The following is a 24,278-nucleotide window of genomic DNA, read 5'->3' as shown; positions in this document are numbered from 1 at the left end:
ATATTGTGTTTTGGATGTTGATGCCAACTCTTGAATGTTATTGCCCATTGCCGAATGTGGAATATGTGTTTGTGTTATCTGTGATGTCTGTTGTGTGTGCGTGCGTGTGTGTGTGTGTGTGTGTGTGTGTGTATGTAATAGAGAGAGAGAGAGAGAGAGAATTTGCATTTGTTTTAGAGTGGTTAAGTACATATATGGACATTGTTTCTTTTTACCTTGAGTTTGTGTTAATATGCCTGAGGTTGCATCACCTGTTTCTTCTGTGCAGTGGCTTTCTGGTTGTGTTAGTTTTTCGCGTTGGGATAAAGCATATGTTGTGGTTATTTATCCTGACCTCTTGTCCTAGGTTGGTAGAATGATTATTATGCTGCATTACGTGCTCTGCGAATGCGGATGGTTTGTTTCATACTTTCAACACCTGATATATTCTTTGTAACGTGTTTTAAAATGCCTGCAAGTCATTTCTATGTAAACTGCGTCACAACTTTGACATTCAGCTTTGTATATTGCTAATCCGTGGAATTTGTCTCTCTTGATTATTGGCTGCATAAGTTTGTTTGGAGAGTTTGCGCAATTGTATATGCTTTGAGGAGGCCCTGTTTCTTCAGTACGTTTGTCACTCTGTGCGTTAATTAAAGAGTCGTAAGTCGTAGTGTGCTAGGTACTTAGTTCGGTCTGGTGCTGTTATCGTGTACACTATCTGATCAAAAGTATCCGGACACCTGTCAGTCGACATTAATATGTTGTGTGTCCACACTTTTTCCTTATCACGGCCTGAATTCTGCTGGAGACACATTCAATGAAGTGTCTGAATGCCTGTGGAGGAATGGTAGCCCATTCCCCGTCAAGAACCGAAACCAGAAAAGGTACTGACGCTGGAAGCGGGGTCTTGAGTGAAGTCGAAATTCTGACTCATCCCAAATGTGTTCCATTGGTTTCAGGCCGCGATTCTGGGCAGGCAGTCCATTTCAGGAATGTTATTCTCCATAAACCATTGCCTCGCACAGGCCGCTTCGTGATAGGGTGCATTACCAAGCTGATACAAATAACCACCGTCTCCAAATTGTTCCTCTACTGTACGCAGTACACAGGGCTGTAATATGTGTTCATATCCTTCCGTATTTAGCGTTTTCTTAAGCGCCGTAAGGGTATCACATGCTAACGACGAAAAACACCTCCATAGCGTAACGCCACCTCCTCTGTACCTCGCTGTTGGTACCACCCATAATGGCAGGTAACGTTCTCCAGGTATTCGCCAAATCCAAACCCTTCCATCGGACTGCCACAGGACATCGCGTTATGCATGCCTCCAAATCACTCGTTTCCAGTCAAACACATCAAGCGTCGCGTAGCAGAAAGGCGTGGCTTATTAGGAGCTTGTCGGCAAGTGTACCTTATCCTTTTTGATTTGCAAGATACCAGGTTTGGGTCGGAGAAAGAGGTATGAATATTGATTTAAATTCTATAAATGAAATGCAACGAGTGCTGTTCAACATATAAGTGGTTTATTCAGTGAAACTGCATTAAACAGCACATGCAATAATTATTGAAATTTTATCAAATTCATTTAACAATCACTCACAAATTATTCAAATAATGATAAACAAAAATAAAAAATTTGGGTCGCCAGATACTGCAGAAAGTATGAAATAAAAAAACAACAAATAGAATTGAATTGGCACCAAGAGCTCACAACAAGTGAATTATATAAGGTGCCTGCCCTGGTATTTGCCCTTTAACATGAGCATTGTATGACTTCATTCTAGTTTAACATATAAATAAATTACGCGAGACGGGTTGACCTGGTGTATTAAATGAGGAAGGAATAAAAAAAACAAAAACAAAAAAAAACAAAAAAAACAGCTGAACATATGACTCTCTTAACGGGCAAACGGTGAATACTGTGCCTTGCGTCTGTATGAGCATCTAACACATTGCAAAGAAATTTAAGAAAGCGAAAGAAGAATGCGCAGCTAGGAAGGCGGGCGTTTTCTGTTTTGCCATGTTTATAGCGTGGTCGGTGTGGCGGTGGAGTCGGCTGATTGCGTGCGGCTGCGTCGAGACTCTGCCGGCGACGTAGTTGATAGCGTCTAACATGCCCTACGCTGAAAATAGTGACCGAAACCTGCTGCTGGAAGTTATCATTACTGGACGATGGTATGCGTCCATCTGCAAGTGCAAACCTACGTGAAACTGCATTAAACAAAGCTCAAAACTGTTCTAACAGTACTACCGTCATCGGACATGTAGTAAATCAAAATGATCCTGAGTTAAGCTCTTGATAACGCGCACAGTGAGTGAAGCTCGCCTACTTGGATCTAACAAATTTTGCTCTCTACGCTGTTTGCGACGAATGCAAAGTGCATTGTCTCATGACAAGCGATAACAGAATCGTTGCGACTTATCGGAAGCAGTCAAGAGTGAAATCCTGCCTCTTCAGAAGAAAAATTCGGAAAACCAAAATACTAGTGCGCTCCTCGCACCTGGAGAGAGAGAGCCGCTCCCCTCCAGCGTCTTGTCTCTGCACTTCCGCAAATTACGTAGCTCGTACTATTTTTCAAAGCCAACGTTAGAAGTCCCTTTCAAAATTTCCTCCCTCCTTGCCGTCGCATTCCGCGAGGAAAAGAGAGCCATACTCTGTATGAGACAGAGTATACAAATAAACCAAGACTTCTCCCTTTGAGTATTGCCGCTACGTTCCCAGGTGTTATGCTCGCGGGAAACGGCCAAAATTCCCTGGGCCACTTGAGATTCTTGGACACCCAAGTTGTGCTGGAAAAGCTGTTTTTCGCTCTAAGTTTATAGTTTCCGCTGCCTCGGGCACACGTGCGAATGTCCACGGCTTCCCTTGGCAGCGTGTTGATATATGCAGCGTCTTCGCCTGTCGCTAATCCTCTGGGGGCCTGCCCTCTGTGAAGCGTGCCGACATGGCCGCGCGACCGCCGCTCGCCGGTGGGCGCACTACCTGGGTCCACCTGGTCGCCGGGCTTCTCAGCTAGGAACGCATCAGAAGAACTCCTTTCATGCACAAGGTGTACCAAGTTTGCAAGGAGAAGAATCATAGCCCTTTACCGATGCTTAATGACACAATAATTCACCTCCATCACACTTCATATATTGCAATAAACTAACGACTCATTTTAAAAGCAATTATCTCCTTTAATTAAATACATGGAAAGCTTTGACGCTTTTCAAATTCCCTGTGCATAGTCATTGTTCTAGAACGACTGCTGGTAGCACTTTTGAACTCACGAATGATTCCTTCTGGCGATTTTACGCGATTTTGTACAACAACCCTCCGCAATGCTCGATGGTCCGTGTCCGTCAATACGTGAGGTCTGCCTTATCTTGCTTTAGCTGTGATTGTACCTTCCGCTTCACAATCATACCACTAACAGTCGATTTGGGCAGCTTTAGAAGGGTTGAAATGTCACTGATGGATTTGTTATTCACGTGACATCCAGTGACTAGTCCACGTTCGAAATCACTAATCTCTGCTGACAGACCCAGTCCGTTCTTACTGCATCCCTACTGACAGCACAGTACGCCCTGTCTCGTTTTACACTCGCGGGTCTTCCTCTCGTGATATCTAGTGGTCAGTTCCGAAATACATAAGGTGTCCGGATACTTTTTATCGGATTGTGTTGTGTATGTTGGTAGGTTTGGAACTTTTGAGCTTTCTTGTATTCTGAATATATTGGATACGTGTTCTGTCATTAATTTGTGATCGAGTTTTTTGTACTACGTGCGTCTCACACCCGTGTTCCTAACTATTTGTATGATTCCAGGATGAAATTTTCAGTCTGCAGCAGAGTGTGCACTGATATGAAACTTTCTGGCAGATTGAAACTTTGTGCCAGACCGAGACTCGAACTCGGAACCTTTGCCTTTCGTGGACAAGTGCTCTACCGACTGAGATACCCAAATGCGACTCACGACCTGCCCTCACAGCTTTAATTCCTCCAGTACCTCGTCTCCTACCTTCCAAACTTCACAGAAGCTCTCCTTTGAAACTTCCAGAACTAGCACTTCTGGAAGAAAGGACATTGCGGAGACGGCTTAGCCACAGCTTGGGGGATGTTTCCAGAATGAGATTTTCACTCTGCAGCGGAGTGTGCGCTGATATGAAAGTTCCTGACAGATGAAAACTGTGTGGCAGACCGAGACTCGAACTCGGGACCTTTGCCTTTCTCGGGCAAGTGCTCTCTTTTATTTTATTGGTATGATTTTATGCATTTATTTTACATAATTTCCCTTGCTGAATGGCAAACATACTAATGAAAAGGACCTTCGACCTTGATTGAAATATTGCCCAATCTGAGAGTTTCTGTAACACAGTCACGTCCTCTGATTTTTTCAAAGTTGGTAGAGTATCTTCAACAATTGTAAGAGATCGTGACAATAGCGTTGAGCTGTGTTCTACAGGGCGAATCGTCCCCCTTCGCTGGCACTATCGTCGTCTAGTAAGGCTGTACTACCACAATTCTAAGATTAAAGAATTTTGGCTGTATTAGTACACTTAGAGCTGCTGCTTCAGTTGACATCACCGCTATCAAATTCCAAACTTAGGATGACCTGTGGCACACCCAGAAACTGCGCTCTGCGCATCAGAAACTAACAACGAGACCATCAGACCTGATAATCACGGAATTTGGTGAGTTTCGGTATGTTGCAGAGAGACCTGTCCTGAGTACCAGGCTAGCGGCTTTTCATGCGAAGGCCCCTATTTTCCGACAAAATCGATGTTGAAGTTGTATGTGCACCTCCTATACCTGTAACGTTAGTCATCTTTCGACCAACTGAGCGTAGCGCAGTGGCTAACCTGTGAGGCTTACTTTCACAGGCAGGTTAAAACTTTCACGAAAACAATTCAAACTGCTCCCGGTATGCTAAGGAATAACAGCTAAGGAATAACAGATAAATCGTTTCGAAGGAAGATACATTCTTTAATTTTGCATGTAGTGCACCTCCTTTTACAGGAATGATCAAAAACGCGTGGTTCGCGTCTTAATTGGTCGAAGAAAGAACAATTTTCTGAATTTTAATGAGCTGTTTTCCGGTATCGCTTCTACAAAATCCGTGTGCCTGCAGGTCAGTAGCATTTATTAAATGTGCTTTGTGCTCTACGAATGTGTTGTTTCGGGTGCTCCTACAACAAATACCATCCACAATTCTGTTCGAACACAGCAAAAGATGCAAGCGATAGGGACTAAGACTATTGTGTAATCTGTAACAAACGGAAAACATATTTCAGTAAAGTTTACTTTCAATGACTGATTTATTAATGAAGTAACTACAGCGAAATTGACTACTTTTCAATAATTTTGCATGACTTATACTATGCAATGATATTCTCTACGATGAAACTGAGAAAAATAAAAAGTGCAGCTCGTGGTCGTGCGGTAGCGTTCTCGCTTCCCGCGCCCGGGTTCCCGGGTTCGATTCCCGGCGGCGTCAGGGATTTTCTCTGCCTCGTGATGACTGGGTGTTGTGTGATGTCCTTAGGTTAGTTAGGTTTAAGTAGTTCTAAGTTCTAGGGCACTGATGACCATAGATGTCAAGTAAAAAGTGCACAGAGAAGGTTTGAACCGGTACCACCAGCTTGATAGCCATAATCCTTAAACACTGCGTTAAGTTCGCTTTATCGAACCACGAGTAACGTTACGGATATGCACTGTACAGCCAAAGAAAAAGGTACACCTACCTAATATCGTGTAGGGCCCCGCGAGCACGCAGAGGTGCCGCAACACGACGTCTGAAGCAGTGATGGAGGCCATTGACGCTATGAATACTGCACGGCTGTCCATAAATCCGTAAGAGTACGAAGGGGTGGAGATCTCTTTTCAACAGTACGTTGTAAGGCATCCCAGATATGCTCAAGAATGTTCATATTTGGTAGCTAGCGGAAGTGTTTAAACTCAGAAGAGTGTTCCTGTAGCCACTCTATAGCAGTTCTGGACGAGTGGCGTCTCGCACTGTCCTGTTGGAATTGCCGAAAACAGACGAAATGGACAATGGACGTCAATGGATGCAGGTGATCAGACAAGATGCTTTCGTACATGTCACCTGTCACAGTCGTACCTAGACGTATCAGGGGTCCCATACCACTCCACTGCACACGGCCCACACCATACAGAGCCACCACCAGCTTGAGCAATCCCCTGCTGACATGCAGGGTCCATGGATTCATGAGATTGCCTCAATCACCGTACACGTTCATCCATTCGATAGAATTTGAAACGAGACTCGTCCGACCAGGCAACATGTTTCCAGTCATCAACAGTCCAGTGTCGGTGATGACTGGTCCAGGGGAGGCGTAAAGCTTTGTATCGTGCAGTCATCAAGGGTTCACGAGTGGGCCTTAGACTCCGAAAGCCCATATCAATGATGTTTCGTTGAATGTTTCGCACGCTGACACTTGTTGACGGCCCAGCATTGAAATCTTCAGCAATTTGCGGAAGGGTTGCACTTCTGTCACGCTGAACGATCTCTTCAGTCGTCATTGGTCCCGTTCTTACAGGATCTTTTTTCCGGCCGCAGCGATGTCGGAGATTTGAAATTTTACCGGATTCCTGAGATTCATGGTACACTCGTGAAATGGTAGCAGGGGAAAATCCCCACTTCATCGCTACCTCGGAGGTGCTGTCTCCCATCGTTCGTGCGCCGACTATAACACCATGTTCAAACTCACTTAAATCTTGATAACCTGCCATTGTAGCATCAGTAACCGATCTAACAGCTGCGCCAGGCACTTGTTATCTTATATAGGCGTTGCCGCGCAGAGCCGTATTCTGCCTGTTTACATAGTTCTGTATTTGGTTCAAAATGGCTCTGAGCACTATGGGACTCAACTGCTGTGGTCATTAGTCCCCTAGAACTTAGAACTAGTTAAACCTAACTAACCTAAGGACATCACAAACATCCATGCCCGAGGCAGGATTCGAACCTGCGACCGTAGCGGTCTTGCGGTTACAGACTGCAGCGCCTTTAACCGCACGGCCACTTCGGCCGGCCAGTTCTGTATTTGAATACGCATGCCTATACCAGTTTCTTTGGCGCTTCAGTGTAGAAGGTAATCATAAAGCGTCAACATCGATTTCTCGGACGTTAGGGACGTTGTATGAAAAGCCATGTACACTATGTGATTAAAAGTATCCGGACACATGGCTGAAAATGACTTACAAGTTCGTGGCGCCCTCCATCGGTAATGCTGGAATTCAGTATCGTGCTGACCCACCCTAAGCCTTGATGACAGTTTCCACTCTCGCAGACATACGTTCAATGAGGTGCTGGAAGGTTTCTTGGGAAATGGCAGCACATTCTTCACGGACTGCTGCACTGAGGAGAAGTATCGATGTCGGTCGGTGGTTCAAATGGCTCTGAGCACTATGGGACTTAACTTCTAAGGTCATCAGTCCCCTAGAACTTAGAGCTACTTAAACCTAACTAACCTAACGACATCACACACATCTATGCCCGAGGCAGGATTCGAACCTGCGACAACAGCGGTCGCGCGGTTTCAGACTTGTCGGTCGGTGACGCCTGGCACGAAGTCGGCGTTCCAAAACATCCTAAAGGTGTTCTATAGGATTCAGGTCAGGACTCTGTGCAGGCCTGTCCATTACAGGTATGTTATTGTCGCGTAGCCACTCCACCACAAGTTGTGCATTATGAACAGGTGCTCGATAGTGTTAAAAGATGCAATCGCCATCCCCGAATTGCTCTCCGACAGTGGTAAGCAAGAAGGTGCTTAAAACGTCAATGTTTGTCCTGTGCTGTGATAGTGCCACGCAAAACAACAAGGGTTGCAACCCTGCTCCATGAAAAACACGACCACACCATAACATTACCGCCTCCGAATGTGACTGCTGGCACTACGCACGCTGCAGATGACGTTCACCGGACATTCGCCATACCCACACCCTGCCATCGGATCGCCACATCGTGTACCGTGATTCTTCACTCCACACAACGTTTTTCCACTGTTCAATCGTCCAATGTTTACGCTCCTTACACCAAGCGAGGCGTCGTTTGGCATTTAGCAGCGTGATGCGTGGCTTATGAGCAGCCGCTCGACCATGAAATCCAAGTTTTCTCACCTCCCGCCTAACTGTCATAGTACTTGCAGTGGATCCTGACGTAGTTTGGAATTCCTGTGTGATGGTCTGGATAAATGTCTACCTATTACACATTACTACCCTCTTCAACTGTTGCCGGTCTCTGCTAGTCAACATACGTGGTCGGCCTATATGCTTTTGTACTGTACGTGTCCCGTCACGTTTCCACTCCACTATCACATCGGAAACAGTGGACCTAGGGATATTTAGGAGTATGAAAATATCGCGGACAGACGTATGACACAAGTGGTACCCAGGCACCTGACCACGTTCGAAGTCCGTGAGTTCCGCGGAGCGCCCCATTCAACTCTCTAATGATGTCTAATGACTACTGAGGTCGCTGATATGGAGTACCTGGCAGTAGGTGGCAGCACAACGCACCTAATGTGAAAAACGTATGCTTTTGGGAGCGTCCGGATACTTTTGGTCACATAGTGATCTCAGAACACTCTCTCTACAACAGAGGTGTTCAACCCATAGACCGCCATGGCTTTATGAGTCGGTCTTTCAAACCTTTGTAAGAAATCTGTTTACATGAAAAATAGAAGTTTGTTGACAATGAGTATTTCGCACGGTATTTGTAGGCGGTAAATCTGATAACACTGTCTCCGCCTACTTTTTCTCCATCTGCATTTCATCGTCTTTAACGCTGGCCACAACCAACAATCTTTCCTCCTGGATGGTGAGGTTAATACTCGCGTTGTGAGAGGGGCTGCGGTGAGAGGGGAGAATTTTTTAGTCAGTAGATATCAAAATGGACTAAATTGCATATAGTAGATCTCAAGCCTAAAATGATTGAGCACCCCAGCTCTACAACATACCTGACTCATGGAAACCCGTTATTAACAGATTTGATGACTCCCTTGTAATTTAAAATGCAGTCGTGGAGTGTCGCCAGAATCAGGTGTGGCTGCAGCTGGCATGGTAGGTGAAGTGTCTGCTGGACGCAGCGCCTCACACTGCCCTGGCTCAGCTGACGATGTGTGCTGACTCCTGACGCTTCACTGACACACGACATGCACTCAGCCGACTGGAGGGCGACTGCGCCTCCAGGCACGCGGCGGACCATTACATTTCAAAAATCGAAGTAAAAATACTGCGTATTTTCACTGTATATTGTTTAGACACCTTTGCTGTCTGCTAAAGTAAACACCGACAGTCAGTAATTACTTTGCCCTTAACAAGACGATGCCTAAACACGGAGTCACATCATGCTAAGACTGATATGACAGCAATCTTGTTTTATACGTTACTAGCACCGATACCATGAGGTAATAATCAGATATATAACAGATACAAAAATCTTGCCTTAACGATCACGATACAATGCTCCTTTCCAGTCCACCGTCTGAGATGTGTGGCATTGCGTACGTTAGATGTTCTTGTTGTTGTGGTCTTCAGTCCAGAGACTGGTTTGATGCAGCTCTCCATGCTACTCTATGGCTCTGAGCACTATGGGACTCAACTGCTGAGGTCATTAGTCCCCTAGAACTTAGAACTAGTTAAACCTAACTAACCTAAGGACATCACAAACATCCATGCCCGAGGCAGGATTCGAACCTGCGACCGTAGCGGTCTTGCGGTTCCAGACTGCAGCGCCTTCAACCGCACGGCCACTTCGGCCGGCCATGCTACTCTATCTTATGCAAGTTTCTTTATCTCCCAGTACCTACTGCAACCTACATGCTTGTGAATCTGTTTAGTGTATTCATCTCTTGGTCTCCTACTACCATTTTTACCTTCCGCGCTGCCCTCCAATACTAAATTGCAGATCCCTTGATGCCTCAGAACATGTCCTACCAACCGATCCCTTCTTCTAGTCAAGTTGTGCCACAAACTCGTCTTCTCCCCAATTCTATTCAATACTTTCTCATTAGTTATGTGATCGACCCATCTAATCTTCAGCATTTTTCTGTAGCACCACATTTCGAAAGCTTCTATTCTCTTTTTGTCTAAACTATTTATCGTCCACGTTTCACTTCCATACATGGCTACACTCCATACAAATACTTTCAGAAACGACTTCCTGACACTTAAATCTATACTCGATGTTAACAAATTTCTCTTCTTCAGAAACGCTTTCCTTGCCATTGCCATTCTACATTTTATTTCCTCTCTACTTTGACAATCATCAGTTATTTTGCGCCCTAAATAGTAAAACTCATTTACTACTTTAAGTGTCTCATTTCCGAATCTAATACCCTCAGCACCACCCGATTTAATTCGACTACATTCCATTATCATTGTTTTGCTTTCGTTGATGTTCATCTTATACCCTCCTTTCAAGACACTGTCCATTCCGTTCAGCTGCTCTTCCAAGTCCTTTGCTGTCTCTGACAGAATTACAATGTCATCGGCGAACCTCTTAAGTTTTTATTTCTTCTCCATGGATTTTAATTCCTACTCCGAATTTTTCTTTTGTTTCTTTACTGCTTGCTCAATATAGAGATTGAATAACATCGGGGATAGGCTACAACCCTGTCTCACTCCCTTCCCAACCACTGCTTCCCTTTCATGTCCCTCAACTCTTATAACTGCCATCTGGTTTCTGTACAAATTGTAAATAGCCTTTCGCTCTCTGTATTTTACCCCTGCCACTTTCAGAATGCACTGTTTCTGTGCACGTACAGCTCACTGTCGTTAAAGAAGATGTAGAAGCAGCTACATAGAGCATCCGCACACTTCTCTGTGCAAGTACGTTAGATACTTGCACAGAAACGTGTGCGGGTACTATGTGTAGCTGCATCTACATCTTCTTTAACGACAGTGAGCTGTAAATGCACAGAAACAGTGCATTATGTTTGCTCAACTTAAGGCGCATGTGCATTGATTGTCCTTGTTGTACCTGACATTCAGAAGCTTTCACTGGATCATGATTACTCCCAGGACCGTAAGTTCCTGCTGCAAAGTTGTTGAATTTCGAATCCTCTGTTAGCTGCTTCAATTTGTGTGCAACTTTATGAATCACTCTGTTCAAAAAATGGTTCAAATGGCTCTGAGCACTATGGGACTTAACATCTGAGGTCAGCAGTCCCCTAGAACCTAGAACTACTTACTTAACTTACCTAAGGACATCACACACATCCATGCCCGAGGCAGGATTCGAACCTGCGACCGTAGTGGTCGCGCGGTTCCAGACTGAAGCGCCTAGAACCGCTCGGCCACACCGGCCGGCCACTGTGTTCAGACCACCATCACCCCTTAACAGGTTCATGAAGCTTCCGACGTTTTCTGCTGGATTATTTACGTATATTGTGAACAGTAGATGTTCTATAACATTCACTAAGGAACCGCTCGAAATTACTTTTACTTCTGAAGATTTCTCTCCGTCGAGAATGACATGCCGTGTTCTGTTTGCTGGGAACTTCTGAATTCAATCACAAAGCTCGTAGTTTCTTCATGTAGAATTGTATCAAATGCCTTCTGGAAGTTAAAGAACAGGACATCAATTTGCGTCCCCACATCTGCTCCTTTCTGGATGTCGTGGACGAACAGACAGAGCTGGCTTTCGCACGATCTTTGGTTGCGAAATCCATGTTCATCCTACAGAGGAGATTTTCGCCATCCAGGGAGGTCATTTTGTGCCGCTTTATCGTTGGTGACAGCGGGTAATAGATTCGAATGGTAACTAAACTATTGTACAGCCCCTTCTTACATGGAGAAACACGACTTTTGATACCTGAAAGTCATATTTTCTTTCGGATGTGTCCTCTTTGAACGACTGTAAGCGCTCACGGAGATCTGGCTGATGGATTTCTTTTTACGTGTAGTATTTCTAAATGGTTTCAAGGTTTTGCTCATGAGCAACGAAGTCTGTATAAGGTGCATTCTTCACACCTTGAAAAAAACTGTGTCTGTAACCAAGTTATTTCTCTACCTCGTGATGGCTGGGTGTTGTGTGCTGTCCTTAGGTTAGTTAGGTTTAAGTAGTTCTAGGTTCTAGGGGACTTATGACCACAGCAGTTGAGTCCCATAGTGCTCAGAGCCATTTGAACCATTTTTGTAACCAAGTTACTTTTGTTGAATTAACTGAAATGAGGCAAATTATGCAATTTTGTAGGTTCGTACATAAGTTCGTAAGGTTTTTGTTTTACATGTTGGTATTCTGGTTGCTATGGGTTTATTCATCGACTGTCGTTTTTTATTTGTAGTAACTGTTGCCTTGTGAGTTTACATATTGTCATTTTTTCATTTGGAGCCAGTGAGTGGAGACACTAGAAAATGGAGTGCCAAGTGGAGAAATCGAAACATTTCCGACTTAGTCTTCCGTTTGAGTTCAGTAGAGGGGTGACAACAGCAGAGGCAGCCATAAACATTTGCGCCGTGCCATTGGGCAGAGCACAGAAAGAAAATTGTTTTCTCGTTTTTAGGAGGATCGTTTTGACATTATAGTCTGTATGTAAACCCATGGAAGAGGATGTAGATGAAGATGAAATGGGAGATATGATACTGCGTGAAGAGTTTGACAGAGCACTGAAAGACCTGAGTCGAAACAAGGCCCCCGGAGTAGACAATATTCCATTGGAACTACTGACGGCCGTGGGAGAGCCAGTCCTGACAAAACTCTACCATCTGGTGAGCAAGATGTATGAAACAGGCGAAATACCCTCAGACTTCAAGAAGAATATAATAATTCCAATCCCAAAGAAAGCAGGTGTTGACAGATGTGAAAATTACCGAACTATCAGCTTAATAAGTCACAGCTGCAAAATACTAACACGAATTCTTTACAGACGAATGGAAAAACTCGTAGAGGCCAACCTCGGGGAAGATCAGTTTGGATTCCGTAGAAACATTGGAACACGTGAGGCAATACTGACCTTACGACTTATCTTAGAAGAAAGATTAAGGAAAGGCAAACCTACGTTTCTAGCATTTGTAGACTTAGAGAAAGCTTTTGACAATGTTGACTGGAATACTCTCTTCCAAATTCTAAAGGTGGCAGGGGTAAAATACAGGGAGCGAAAGGCTATTTACAATTTGTACAGAAACCAGATGGCAGTTATAAGAGTCGAGGGACATGAAAGGGAAGCAGTGGTTGGGAAGGGAGTAAGACAGGGTTGTAGCCTCTCCCCGATGTTGTTCAATCTGTATATTGAGCAAGCAGTAAAGGAAACAAAAGAAAAATTCGGAGTAGGTATTAAAATTCATGGAGAAGAAATAAAAACTTTGAGGTTCGCCGGTGACATTGTAATTCTGTCAGAGACAGCAAAGGACTTGGAAGAGCAGTTGAATGGAATGGACAGTGTCTTGAAAGGAGGATATAAGATGAACATCAACAAAAGCAAAACAAGGATAATGGAATGTAGTCTAATTAAGTCGGGTGATGCTGAGGGAATTAGATTAGGAAATGAGGCACTTAAAGTAGTAAAGGAGTTTTGCTATTTGGGGAGCAAAATAACTGATGATGGTCGAAGTAGAGAAGATATAAAATGTAGGCTGGCAATGGCAAGGAAAGCGTTTCTGAAGAAGAGAAATTTGTTAACATCCAGTATTGATTTAAGTGTCAGGAAGTCATTTCTGAAAGTATTCGTATGGAGTGTAGCCATGTATGGAAGTGAAACATGGACGATAACCAGTTTGGACAAGAAGAGAATAGAAGCTTTCGAAATGTGGTGCTACAGAAGAATGCTGAAGATTAGATGGGTAGATCACGTAACTAATGAGGAAGTATTGAATAGGATTGGGGAGAAGAGAAGTTTGTGGCACAACGTGACCAGAAGAAGGGATCGGTTGGTAGGACATGTTCTGAGGCATCAAGGGATCACCAATTTAGTATTGGAGGGCAGCGTGGAGGGTAAAAATCGTAGAGGGAGACCAAGAGATGAATACACTAAGCAGATTCAGAAGGATGTAGGTTGCAGTAGGTACTGGGAGATGAAAAAGCTTGCACAGGATAGAGTAGCATGGAGAGCTGCATCAAACCAGTCTCAGGACTGAAGACCACAACAACAACATGTAAACCCAAGAGCGAGCAACGATTTTGGTGGGGGAAGTGGCCTTTCCCGGAAGAACGCTGCCACCGGCCTACAGGGGTAAACAAAATCTGTAGCCCGTTATCTGTCTAGCAGTGTAAATCGGCGTGCAGTGATGTACGTCGTTTCTTTTCGTGGGATCTTAGTTACCAGTGTCAGTGAGCTAACTTTTCATACTTACTGATGTACTTCGATATCCGTAAGTGATGGATAATCATCTAGCACTGCAAGAAAATGTGCAGAATACGAAGAAGAGGAGGTATTTGGGGAGTAACGAGCGTTCGATCGTCTCTAATGTTATTACAGCGTGTATTAAAGAGGCGACCCAAAAAGAACTGTTGGATAATATTACCAGTCCCAATCAAAGGGCTGCAATGTATGCAGACGTCAGCCTCACTTAATAGGACGCATAAGTAAGGAATGGAAAAATAAGCCGCATGGTTTACTGGAATCGCCACGAAGGAAAACTAATAATTTTGGGAGGAAACCCATCGTTATAGACAGTTTCAAAATCACGTAAAACCTGTGATGCTTATGGAACACTAAATCTCTATCTCGGTCACTATTCACATGATTCTAAGACATATTGCTTAAAACATGTGCGCAATAGCTATTCTAAACACTGCAGAAATTTCCTTCGAAACATGTACACCGATTCTGGACTTCTAAGCAAAAAGCTTGACATACGAGGTGCATTCACATATTAATTTTTATTTTTTGATAAGAACTTTGTTAATCTACAGAAATGTTAACCTCTTCAAAATATTCCACATTACATACTATACACTTAGCCCAGTGCTTTTTCCAATTCCCGAAACACTTTAGGAACTGTTTCTTCGGGATAGTTTATAGGTCTCTTAACTGTGAATTTTTAATCTCATCCATGCTAGTAAAACCGCTGTCCTTTAAGGCCTGCTTTGAAACGTTTATACCACTTGTCAGCCCTTGGTTTACTCATAACAGGCCCACCAAAAGCAATATTTACCATTTCTAAAAATTTCATACACTTTATTCCATTCTTATAAAAAAAAAGCACTCCGTCTTCAGACCATGAGTGGCCTACCGGGACCATCCGACCGCCCTGTCATCCTCAGAGGAGGATGCAGATAGGAGGGGCGTGGGCTCAGCACACCGCTCTCCCAGTCGTTATAATGGTATTCTTGACCGAAGCCGCTACTATTCGGTCGAGTAGCTCCTCAATGGGCATCACGAGGCTGAGTGCACCCCGAAAAATGGCAACAGCGCATGGCGGCCTGGATGGTCACCCATCCAAGTGCCGGCCACGCCCAACAGCGCTTAACTTCGGAGATCTCACGGAAACCGGTGTATCCACTGTGGCAAGGCCGTTTCCCATCCCATTCTGACAACAAAATTTAATACAGGTTTACTAATTTATTTTTATACAAAACAAATAATCGTTGATGCTACCAAAACATATGTAACCTTTCTGACAGCTGACAACAGAGTAAATACCCAATATGCATAACATTGAACACATACTTTTGAGGCATGTTTACGAAGACAGTAACAAAAAAGTAGTGCAAATCGGACTAATACAACAAACAAAATTATAAATTTCTGCTTACTTTTTAAACACTCTTTGTGTTGCAAGAATTGTTAAGTTTCAATGCAGTCCTTCAAAGAAAACTTCTACCTTTTAGTAGAAACACAAAATAAGAACAAACCTTAAATTCTACAGACTGATTGCATTATATGGGGTTCGTTTTAGGAATAGCAATAAAGGAACATACATCCACATGAACAGGCGTTTGGTTCTATGTTTGTAGTAGAATCATGACTTCCGTTCTTATGTTAACATTATTTACTTTATAATGTTGTGTTCCGGAAGAAGCTATCGCTTTTTGTATTCCTTATGGTCTTAATGCATTTTTCTAAAAATAAACGCAGCCGAGACGTATCTGTACACGGCCACAGATTTTAAGCGCATCGCGGCAGGGCCGGTACTATGTTGTGAAACAGCCTATATAAGGGCCTTGTGACGTACCTGGGTTGGCAGAGTGCGGACTCGCTCGCTCGCTCTTCAGTTTACCGACAGACTATAGTGACTCTCCGTGTTCAGGAAGACTTTCGGGGTTTGATGATCAATTAAACGCATTAATCCACAATGACCCACGTCAGTGTACCCGAAAAACGGTAAATGAGAACTGTGATCATTCCACCATCATGCGACATTTTCATGCAGGTTCAAAAATCGCGTGTATAGATACCACAAGCTCTAAGGCAAAATCGCAAAACTCAGCGTGTGGTGATATACACTACTGGCCATTCAAATTGCTACACCAGAAAGAAATGCAGATGATAAACGGGTATTTATTGGACAAATATATTATACTAGAACTGACATGTGATTACATTTTCACGCAATTAAGGGTGCATACATCCTGAGAAATCGGTATCCAGAACAACCACTTCCGACCGTAATAACGGCCTTGATACGCCTGGACATTGAGGCAAACACAGCTTGGATGGCGTGTACAGATACAGCTGCCCATGCAGCTTCAACACGATACCACAGTTCATCAATAGTAGTGACTGGCGTTTTGCGACGAGCCAGTTGCTCGGCCACCATTGACCAGACGTTTTCAATTGGTAAGAGATCTGGAGTATGTGCTGGCCAAGGCAGCAGTCGAACATTTTCTGTATCCAGAAAAGCCCGTACAGGACCTGCAACATGCGGTCGTGCATTATCCTGCTGAAATGTAGGGTTTCGCAGGGATCGAATGAAGGTTAGAGCGACGGGTCGTAACACATCTGAAATGTAACGTAACGTCCACTGTTCAAAGTGCCGTCAATGCGAACAAGAAGTGATCGAGACGTGTAACCAATGGCACCCTGTCTGTGATGCAGCGTCAAGGGTAACCACAGCCATGGTCTCCGAGCTGATAGTCTATGCTGCTGCAAACGTCGTCGAACTGTTCGTGCAGATGGTTGTTGTCTTGCAAACGTCCCCATCTGTTGACTCAGGGATCGAGACGTGGCTGCACGATCCGTTACAGCCATGCAGATAAGATGTCTATCATCTCGACTGCTAGTGATACAAGGCCGTTGGGATCCAGCACGGCGTTCCGTATTACCCTCCTGAACCCACCGATTCCATATTCTGCTAACAGTCACTGGGTCTCGACCAACGCGAGCAGAAATGTCGCGATACGATACACTGCAATCGTGATAGGCTACAATCCGACCTTTGTCAAAGTCGTAAACGTGATGGTACACATTTCTCCTCCTTACACGAGGCATCTCAACAACGTTTCACCAGGCAACGCCGGTTAGCTGCTATTTGTGTATGAGAAATCGGTTGGGAACTTTCCTCATGTCAGCACGTTGTAGGTGTCGCCACCGGAGCCAACCTTGTGTGAATGTTCCGAAAAGCTAATCATTTGCATATCACAGCATCTTCTTCCTGTCGGTTAACTTTCGCGTCTGTAGCATGTCATCTTCGTGGTGTAGCAATTTTTATGACCAGTAGTGTATTTATGACTAAAGTCACTGTTATGTGTATCTGTTGTGTTTATGAAACTTACAGAAAAACGCTACGAACTTATGCACCAACGTAAGAAATATATTACTCGTTTATTTTTTAATGTATTTGTATGTAGTAGGGAAGTACAACACGTGTCAACTTTGTACAGGAAGCGAGTGGAGTACCGGCCGCTCAGGCAGCAGTCGGAGTACCACCTTGCCGTACAACAATAGCCCTCATTCCGAAGGCAACCTCGAGATCCTTGACAGCGCTGGCCGTACGTCAACTTCGGGAACTGAGGCCAACAGTAGAGTTCCCGAGCTGTCAACTGTCATCAACTGCAAGCCGTGCTGCCCGGGAGCATCGCCCGTCAGCGTATCGTGTCCCAGCAGCCGAGCCTCGGTGGGCTGCCAGAGTGGTGAGCCGTCGACAACAGTGAGCAGCAGTTTTCGTACAGCGATTGATGTTAATGCCGTAGACCAGCCTCGGAACTGTTGCGCCGAGATCGACGTAACACCATCCTCAGCAACTGCAGCACTGCCTGCGTCGCACAACGGGGACACCTTTCTGGCAGAGTGTGTCCGCTTTCTCGAGCGCGCAGATAAAGGCATGGAGCCCTTGACCCCCACCAGTGGCTGTTCGACGTCCAATCCCAGGAGCAAGTCGTCCAGCAGCAACGGCGGCTATCTACAGTTCCTAGATCGCCCAGCTACGCCCTCCTCGAGCAGCAGCGCCAGTGTAAAGACGATCACAGACGTTCAGAGAGCGCGCGATACGTTTTCGGCGTGCTCAAAACGAGACTCGAGGGTGTGTGCCCTAGTGAGGGGCAGAGACTCAGTGGATCCGTGTGCAGCGTTCAACAGTTTTACCGGTGGATCGGGATGTGTTTCGAGAGCGGACAAGGCCATCAGTGCCAACGTGTTGGCGGAGGTGGGTGGGGGATGCGATGTGATTGCGGGTAGTAGCTACTGCGAGGGAGAGAGGGCGCAAGTTTGCGTTGCACGCTACTCCGCCTTGCCACGCTCCGTCTCCATGTTGGTTAATGTATCCTCTGCGGAGTGTAGCAGCAGCAGTGACGAGGAGGACTCGGAAAGCGGGCTGAGCCTGGTGGACAGCCTCGAAGACACGCAGCTGAAGGCGTTCTTCGTGCCAGTTGGGGGGTCCGGCCCGCGGCCCGCCACGGAGAGAGCGCTGGCTCTCAGCCTGCCTCGCAGCCTACACCGGAAGCTCTCCGAGCGCCGCCGACAGCTCATCGAGAGGCAGCGTCGCTGCAGAGAGCAGCACAAGCTGTCCGCTCCAGTTACCGAAAAGCGGGACGCGAGGCCGGCGTCAAAACTCAACGCGAGTGCGCACTTGCACAAAAAACCGACGCTCAGTCTTCCAGATATCAACCAGCCCAGGCGTGCCTGCAGAAGACTCAGTCCAATAGTGTACAACGAATCTGCCAAGAAGGCAGAAAGTAACCACACCGAAGCCAACTGGAAAAGTACTTCTATTGCACCACTTCCTCAGGACCGGCAACCCACGACGGACAAAGATAGCCCCAAAAAAATGGGTGTCTCTTCAGAAATACAGACTCAAGAGAAACGCCACAATTGTGCCACAACGTTTCTACCTCCACCTAGACATCGCTTAGACACAAAGACTTCCCAGAGAGATAGTGCCAAAGTAATTCGTAGACACTCGTGCATCAATAACATGTCGGCATCGCCGAGACCTGAACTAAGGACCTCTAGACGTACTTCTGATAGTATACAGAAAATGAAAAGGGCCAATAATGAAACCGCGAAGCCCATATCCGCAGATGGAAGAGATGCAGCAGTTGTGGTTCCGCCTACAAAAACTGAAACGCCAATATTAGATACTCTTGAGCCACTTGAGCCACTCGAGCCAAATGTCACCGAGGAAGAGAATGTGCCTTTACTTATTCCAGATAACAGTTACAATGAAAAAGACGAGAAAATTGAAGTGCCTTTGGAGTCAGCAGACGTTGCTAGCCATTGCAAGCCAGAAACGAATTCTGTAAACGGAACAGACAAATTTCGGAATTTAGCCCCGGCTGAAGACACACGTGATCGAACAAATTGCCCCAAGCCCTTGTTAAAATCAGTAATTCCCACGAAACCTTTGTTAAAATCAGCTGTTCCCGTTAAGAAATGGACGAGCACAATGTACGGAAAGAAAGTGCCCGACAGTGAGGCGATCGTGCGGCCAAATTCTCGCAAACCGTCCCGGTTGCCCGTTAGGAAGCTTTCGAGGCTACTCCCACCAGCTCCTTCGCCGTGCTCCAACAATTTGCTGTCCAGCACGTACTGCCACAGGTTCGAAGTAATTCCAGAAGAGAGAAGCGCTTCTCTCGACTCGTCGAACGAAGACACGGTCCGCAGCGTGGCAGACAGGTCGAGGCAATCGTCACTCTGCAACAAACTCACCAAGAAGGAGCTGGACAACATAGAATCTTACAAGGGGAAAGAGGCTCTCTCCAACGAGAACGACCTGCTTTCCATTTCTAAGGGATGGATCAATTTCTACCTTCTGAAAGAGAATCGATTGGAAGACACGCCGCTAGATGAACGTAAGTACTTCGCTACTTTTCAGTTAAGCTTCTCAAAAAGCATAAACATAATGTTGTATATTACCTATCTATAAGCTGTATGGGAACCACCAAGTACGTATATCTGATACTAAAGTACCATGGCAAGATACACAGGTGCACAATATCTATCCAGTCCACGGCCAATTATTTTTTAAAACCTAAGCCACAGTTCTTATACATGCACCTGTTCGGAGCTAACTGTTTCAACTTTCTCATTGATATATGACACCACTGATTCTTTATCTAGTTTTCTGAACACGTACGCTTTTCTACCAGATTTAGTTGCCACGCGTACGTTAGTAATCATAGTTGCTACAACTACCTCATGGACAGTAATATCAGTTTCATTTTGGACAGCTTCAAAGGGGTCAGGTCCATTTGTTGTCATTAGATTCAATATATTTCCATCATGAGTAGCCTTTCGAGCGACCTATTTCAGATATTTTTCAGAGAAGGCATTTATTATTGTTGTTCTGTATGTCTTGTCACGCCCACCGCTTGTATTATTGTAATTATTCCAGTTGATTGTTGGATGATTAGTCTCCTCCTTTGACGAGAATGTGATTGGGGAACATACGTCATAGCGAACTTAGGTTTTCTCTAAAGCTTGATAATTGAGGTGGTCGACAAAGAGATTCAATTATAATTTTATGTCCACGCTTGGTGCTGAGTATTACCCAAACAATCGTGCAAGCAGCTTAAATTTCTATCTCAGTGGGTTTCAGTTTTTTGTCTGCTGCGATCAATACAGCACCTACATTTCCCATTAGCCTATACTTTTGATATGAATCTAAATTTCCCCCAAAAACCTCACCGGTATCGATTTCGGATTTTAACCATATTTCTATACCTAGGACTATGTGAGCTGCATTGATTCCTTGGGACATTTCAAGTTCCGACACCTTCTTGCGAATAGGCCTGCAGTTGATATCTAGGGTATTAATACTCTCGCTTGTGGAGGACTTTTCTGCGGATCTTACGCTAGTACTGAAAAGTTCCTTTCGTCCGTGCCTCAGGGCTTACGTGGCGTCGCGCGAAGTCAGACTCGTGGACGCGGCAAGAATCGACGTCCTTTAGGTGATATGCAGAGCGCAAAACAAATTACGCGACTCACTGCACCGAAGACTTAATTGGAAACGTTTATTGGCGGACCCAGATTAATTCTACATCTACATCTACATCCATACTCCGGACGCCACCTGACGGTGTGTGGCGGAGGGTGCTTTGAGTACCTCTATCGGTTCTCCCTTCTGTTCCAGTCTCGTATTGTTCGTGGAAAGAAAGATTTTCGGTATGCCTCTGTGTGGCCTCTAATCTCTCTGATTTTATCCTCATGGTCTCGTCGCGAGATATACGTAGGAGGGAGCAATATACTGCTTGACTCCTCGGTGAAGGTATGTTCTCGAAACTTCAACAAAAGCCCGTACCGAGCTACTGAGCGTCTCTCCTGCAGAGTCTTCCACTTGTGTTTATCTATCATCCCCGTAACGCTTTCGCAATTACTAAATGATCCTGTAACGAAGCGCGCTGCTCTCCGTTGAATCTTCTCTATCTTTTCTGTCAACCCTATCTGGCACGGATCCCACACTGGTGAGCAATATTCAAGCAGTGTGCGAACAAGTGTACTGTAACATACTTCCTTTGTTTTCGGATTGCATTTCCTTAGGATTCTTCCAATGAATCTCAGTCTGGCATCTGCTTTACCGACGATCAACTTTATATGATCATTCCATTTTAAATCACTCCTAATGCCCACTCCCAGATAATTTATGGAATTAACTGCTTCCAGTTGTTGACCTGCTATATTGTAGCTAAATGATAAAGGCTCTTTCTTTTTATGTATTCGCAGGACATTACACTTGTCTACATTGAGATTCAATTGCCATTCCCTGCACCATGCGTCAATTCGTTGCAGGTCCTCCCGCATTTCAGTACAATTTTCCATTGTTACAACCTCTCGATATACTACAGCATCATCCGCAAAAAGCCTCAGTGAGCTTCCGATGTTATCCACAAGGTCATTTATGTACACTGTGAATAGCAACGGTCCTACGACACTCCCCTGCGGCACACCCGAAATCACTCTTACTTCGGAAGACTTCTCTCCATTAAGAATGACATGCTGCGTTCTGTTATCTAGGAACTCTTCGATTCAATCACACAATTGGTCTGATAGTCCATATGCTCTTACTTTGTTCATTAAACGACTGTGGGGAACTGTATCGAACGCCTTGCGGAAGTCAAGAAACACGGCATCTACCTGGGGACCCGTGTATATGGCCTTCTGAGTCTCGTGGGCGAATAGCTAGAACTGGGTTTCACACGGTCGTCTCTTTCGAAACCCATGCTGATTCCTACAGAGTAGATTTCTAGTCTCCAGAAAAGTCATTATACTCGAACACAATACGTGCTCCAAAATTCTACAACTGATCGGTGTTAGAGATATAGGTCTATAGTTCTGCACATCTGTTCGACGTCCCTTCTTGAAAACGGGGATGACCTGTGCCCTTTCCCAATCCTTTGGAACGCTACGCTCTTCTAGAGACCTACGGTACACCGCTGCAAGAAGGGGGGGGGGGGGGCAAGTTCCTTCGCGTACTCTGTGTAAAATCGAACGGGTATCCCATCAGGTCCAGCGGCCTTTCCTCTGTTGAGCGATTGTAATTGTTTTTCTATCTCTCTGTCATCTATTGCGATATCTAAACTGCTCTGCTGCACTATCAGTCACTCCAAATAGTGGTCGCCAGCCTCGCTTTAACACGCGAGACAAGGTTAAGCTCCTCACTATTTCAATACCACACCTCGAGCGCTGTATCAGTCCAACTACTTTCAGAGGGAATCCGAAGTCTGACCAGTAGACTGGAATATACTACTAACATTTCATACGCTGCCTCCAACTGGCCATTAGCAGATCTCACTGATATTCACCAGAACAGAAACACAGGAATTCAGTTTCAAGTAAATGGGAAAAGAATTACACGAAATCATGACTCTCGAGTTGGCATGGAAATAAATGAAATTTTTTGACATGAATGCACCATAGCCAAATTCGTCACTTTCATCCAACGCTTCCTCCGGCTAGCTAATCTAGTCCTAGTCAGCTCCGACCGCCACTCATTTAGGAGGATTAGGAAAAGTCCAGTCCATTTTCAGGCCCAAAAGAAACCCTTTCTCCCTGCAACCGGAAAGTGACTTAGTCGACTAAATTGCAGACATGCACACACACGCCAGATCTAGAAGTGAGGGGTCATAGTTTGTTACTGGCCCTGACAAGCTTCCCCCTCCCCCTTTCACACACACACTAAGCTAATATAACTTGTCGACGCCTTAACGTTTAATATTCCACAGATGCTTATGATTTTAATAGTATAACAATATAAAATATTTAAATATAATAATTTGAATAACATTCCTTAAAAAATTTAAGTTTACGTGTGTCACCAGCACCGACTCAAAGGAAGGCCTCGGCGATTGTTGGTGACGTCACGTCAGCTAGGCACGGCGAACGCCAGGTCTGTTGCGGGCATACTCATAATGGTGGTGTCTCCCTCTTTGACACAGGAAAATGTGAAACTATTGGCGTAGTTGACCAACACACATTGTTCTGAGAGATTTCTGCAATCAATTAATTGCGCAATTCATTACACTTCTTAACAAGTAGTGTACTCCTGAACTTAAATTTCCCCCTGTTTTAAGGATTGACATACAAAAACAACTTCATGGTCCAGCAGCAACAGAATTCGTGCTTCTTTACCTTATTTGTAAATCTGAGGAAGTTAAGTTTGTACTGGGTTGCTTTTACAAGAAACTGTGAACATATTGGTGCTCTTCTTTAGGTATCTTGGTTGACTATGGGGTGAGGACCACCGAATGTTAGTGAAATATCTTGCGATTGTACACGTTGGGGGAGGGGGTGGGGGACTGAAGAAGAGGCAAAAGAGAGATACTTGTTTTATCACATAAACTTTTTTATCTTATAAAGTTTCTTCTTTCAGTTGCAAGAGGGGAATTTTTATCTTTTCTAATGTGCATGTTTAAAAAAGTTTGAGCTCAGCAGTATTTTCGATGTATGAAGCTATTTTGTTTCCTGTTTAGAATTCCTTTCG

At 44.8% G+C, this 24,278-nt stretch overlaps 1 protein-coding gene across 1 annotated transcript in view; it reads left to right on the top strand.

Moving 5' to 3' along the window:
* The window catches only part of LOC124556038, a 353,229-nt gene that overhangs the window by 253,595 nt on the left and 75,356 nt on the right, over positions 1-24,278 (top strand). Inside the window, exon 4 of the mRNA XM_047130073.1 lies at positions 17,746-20,151. Within this exon, the coding sequence (XP_046986029.1) occupies positions 17,746-20,151 (2,406 nt within the window). The remainder of the gene's footprint in view (positions 1-17,745; positions 20,152-24,278) is intronic.

Source organism: Schistocerca americana, chromosome X (genome assembly GCF_021461395.2).
Source record: "Schistocerca americana isolate TAMUIC-IGC-003095 chromosome X, iqSchAmer2.1, whole genome shotgun sequence".
Classification (NCBI taxonomy): domain Eukaryota; kingdom Metazoa; phylum Arthropoda; class Insecta; order Orthoptera; family Acrididae; genus Schistocerca; species Schistocerca americana.
This window is presented reverse-complemented; position numbering and strand designations above follow the sequence as displayed.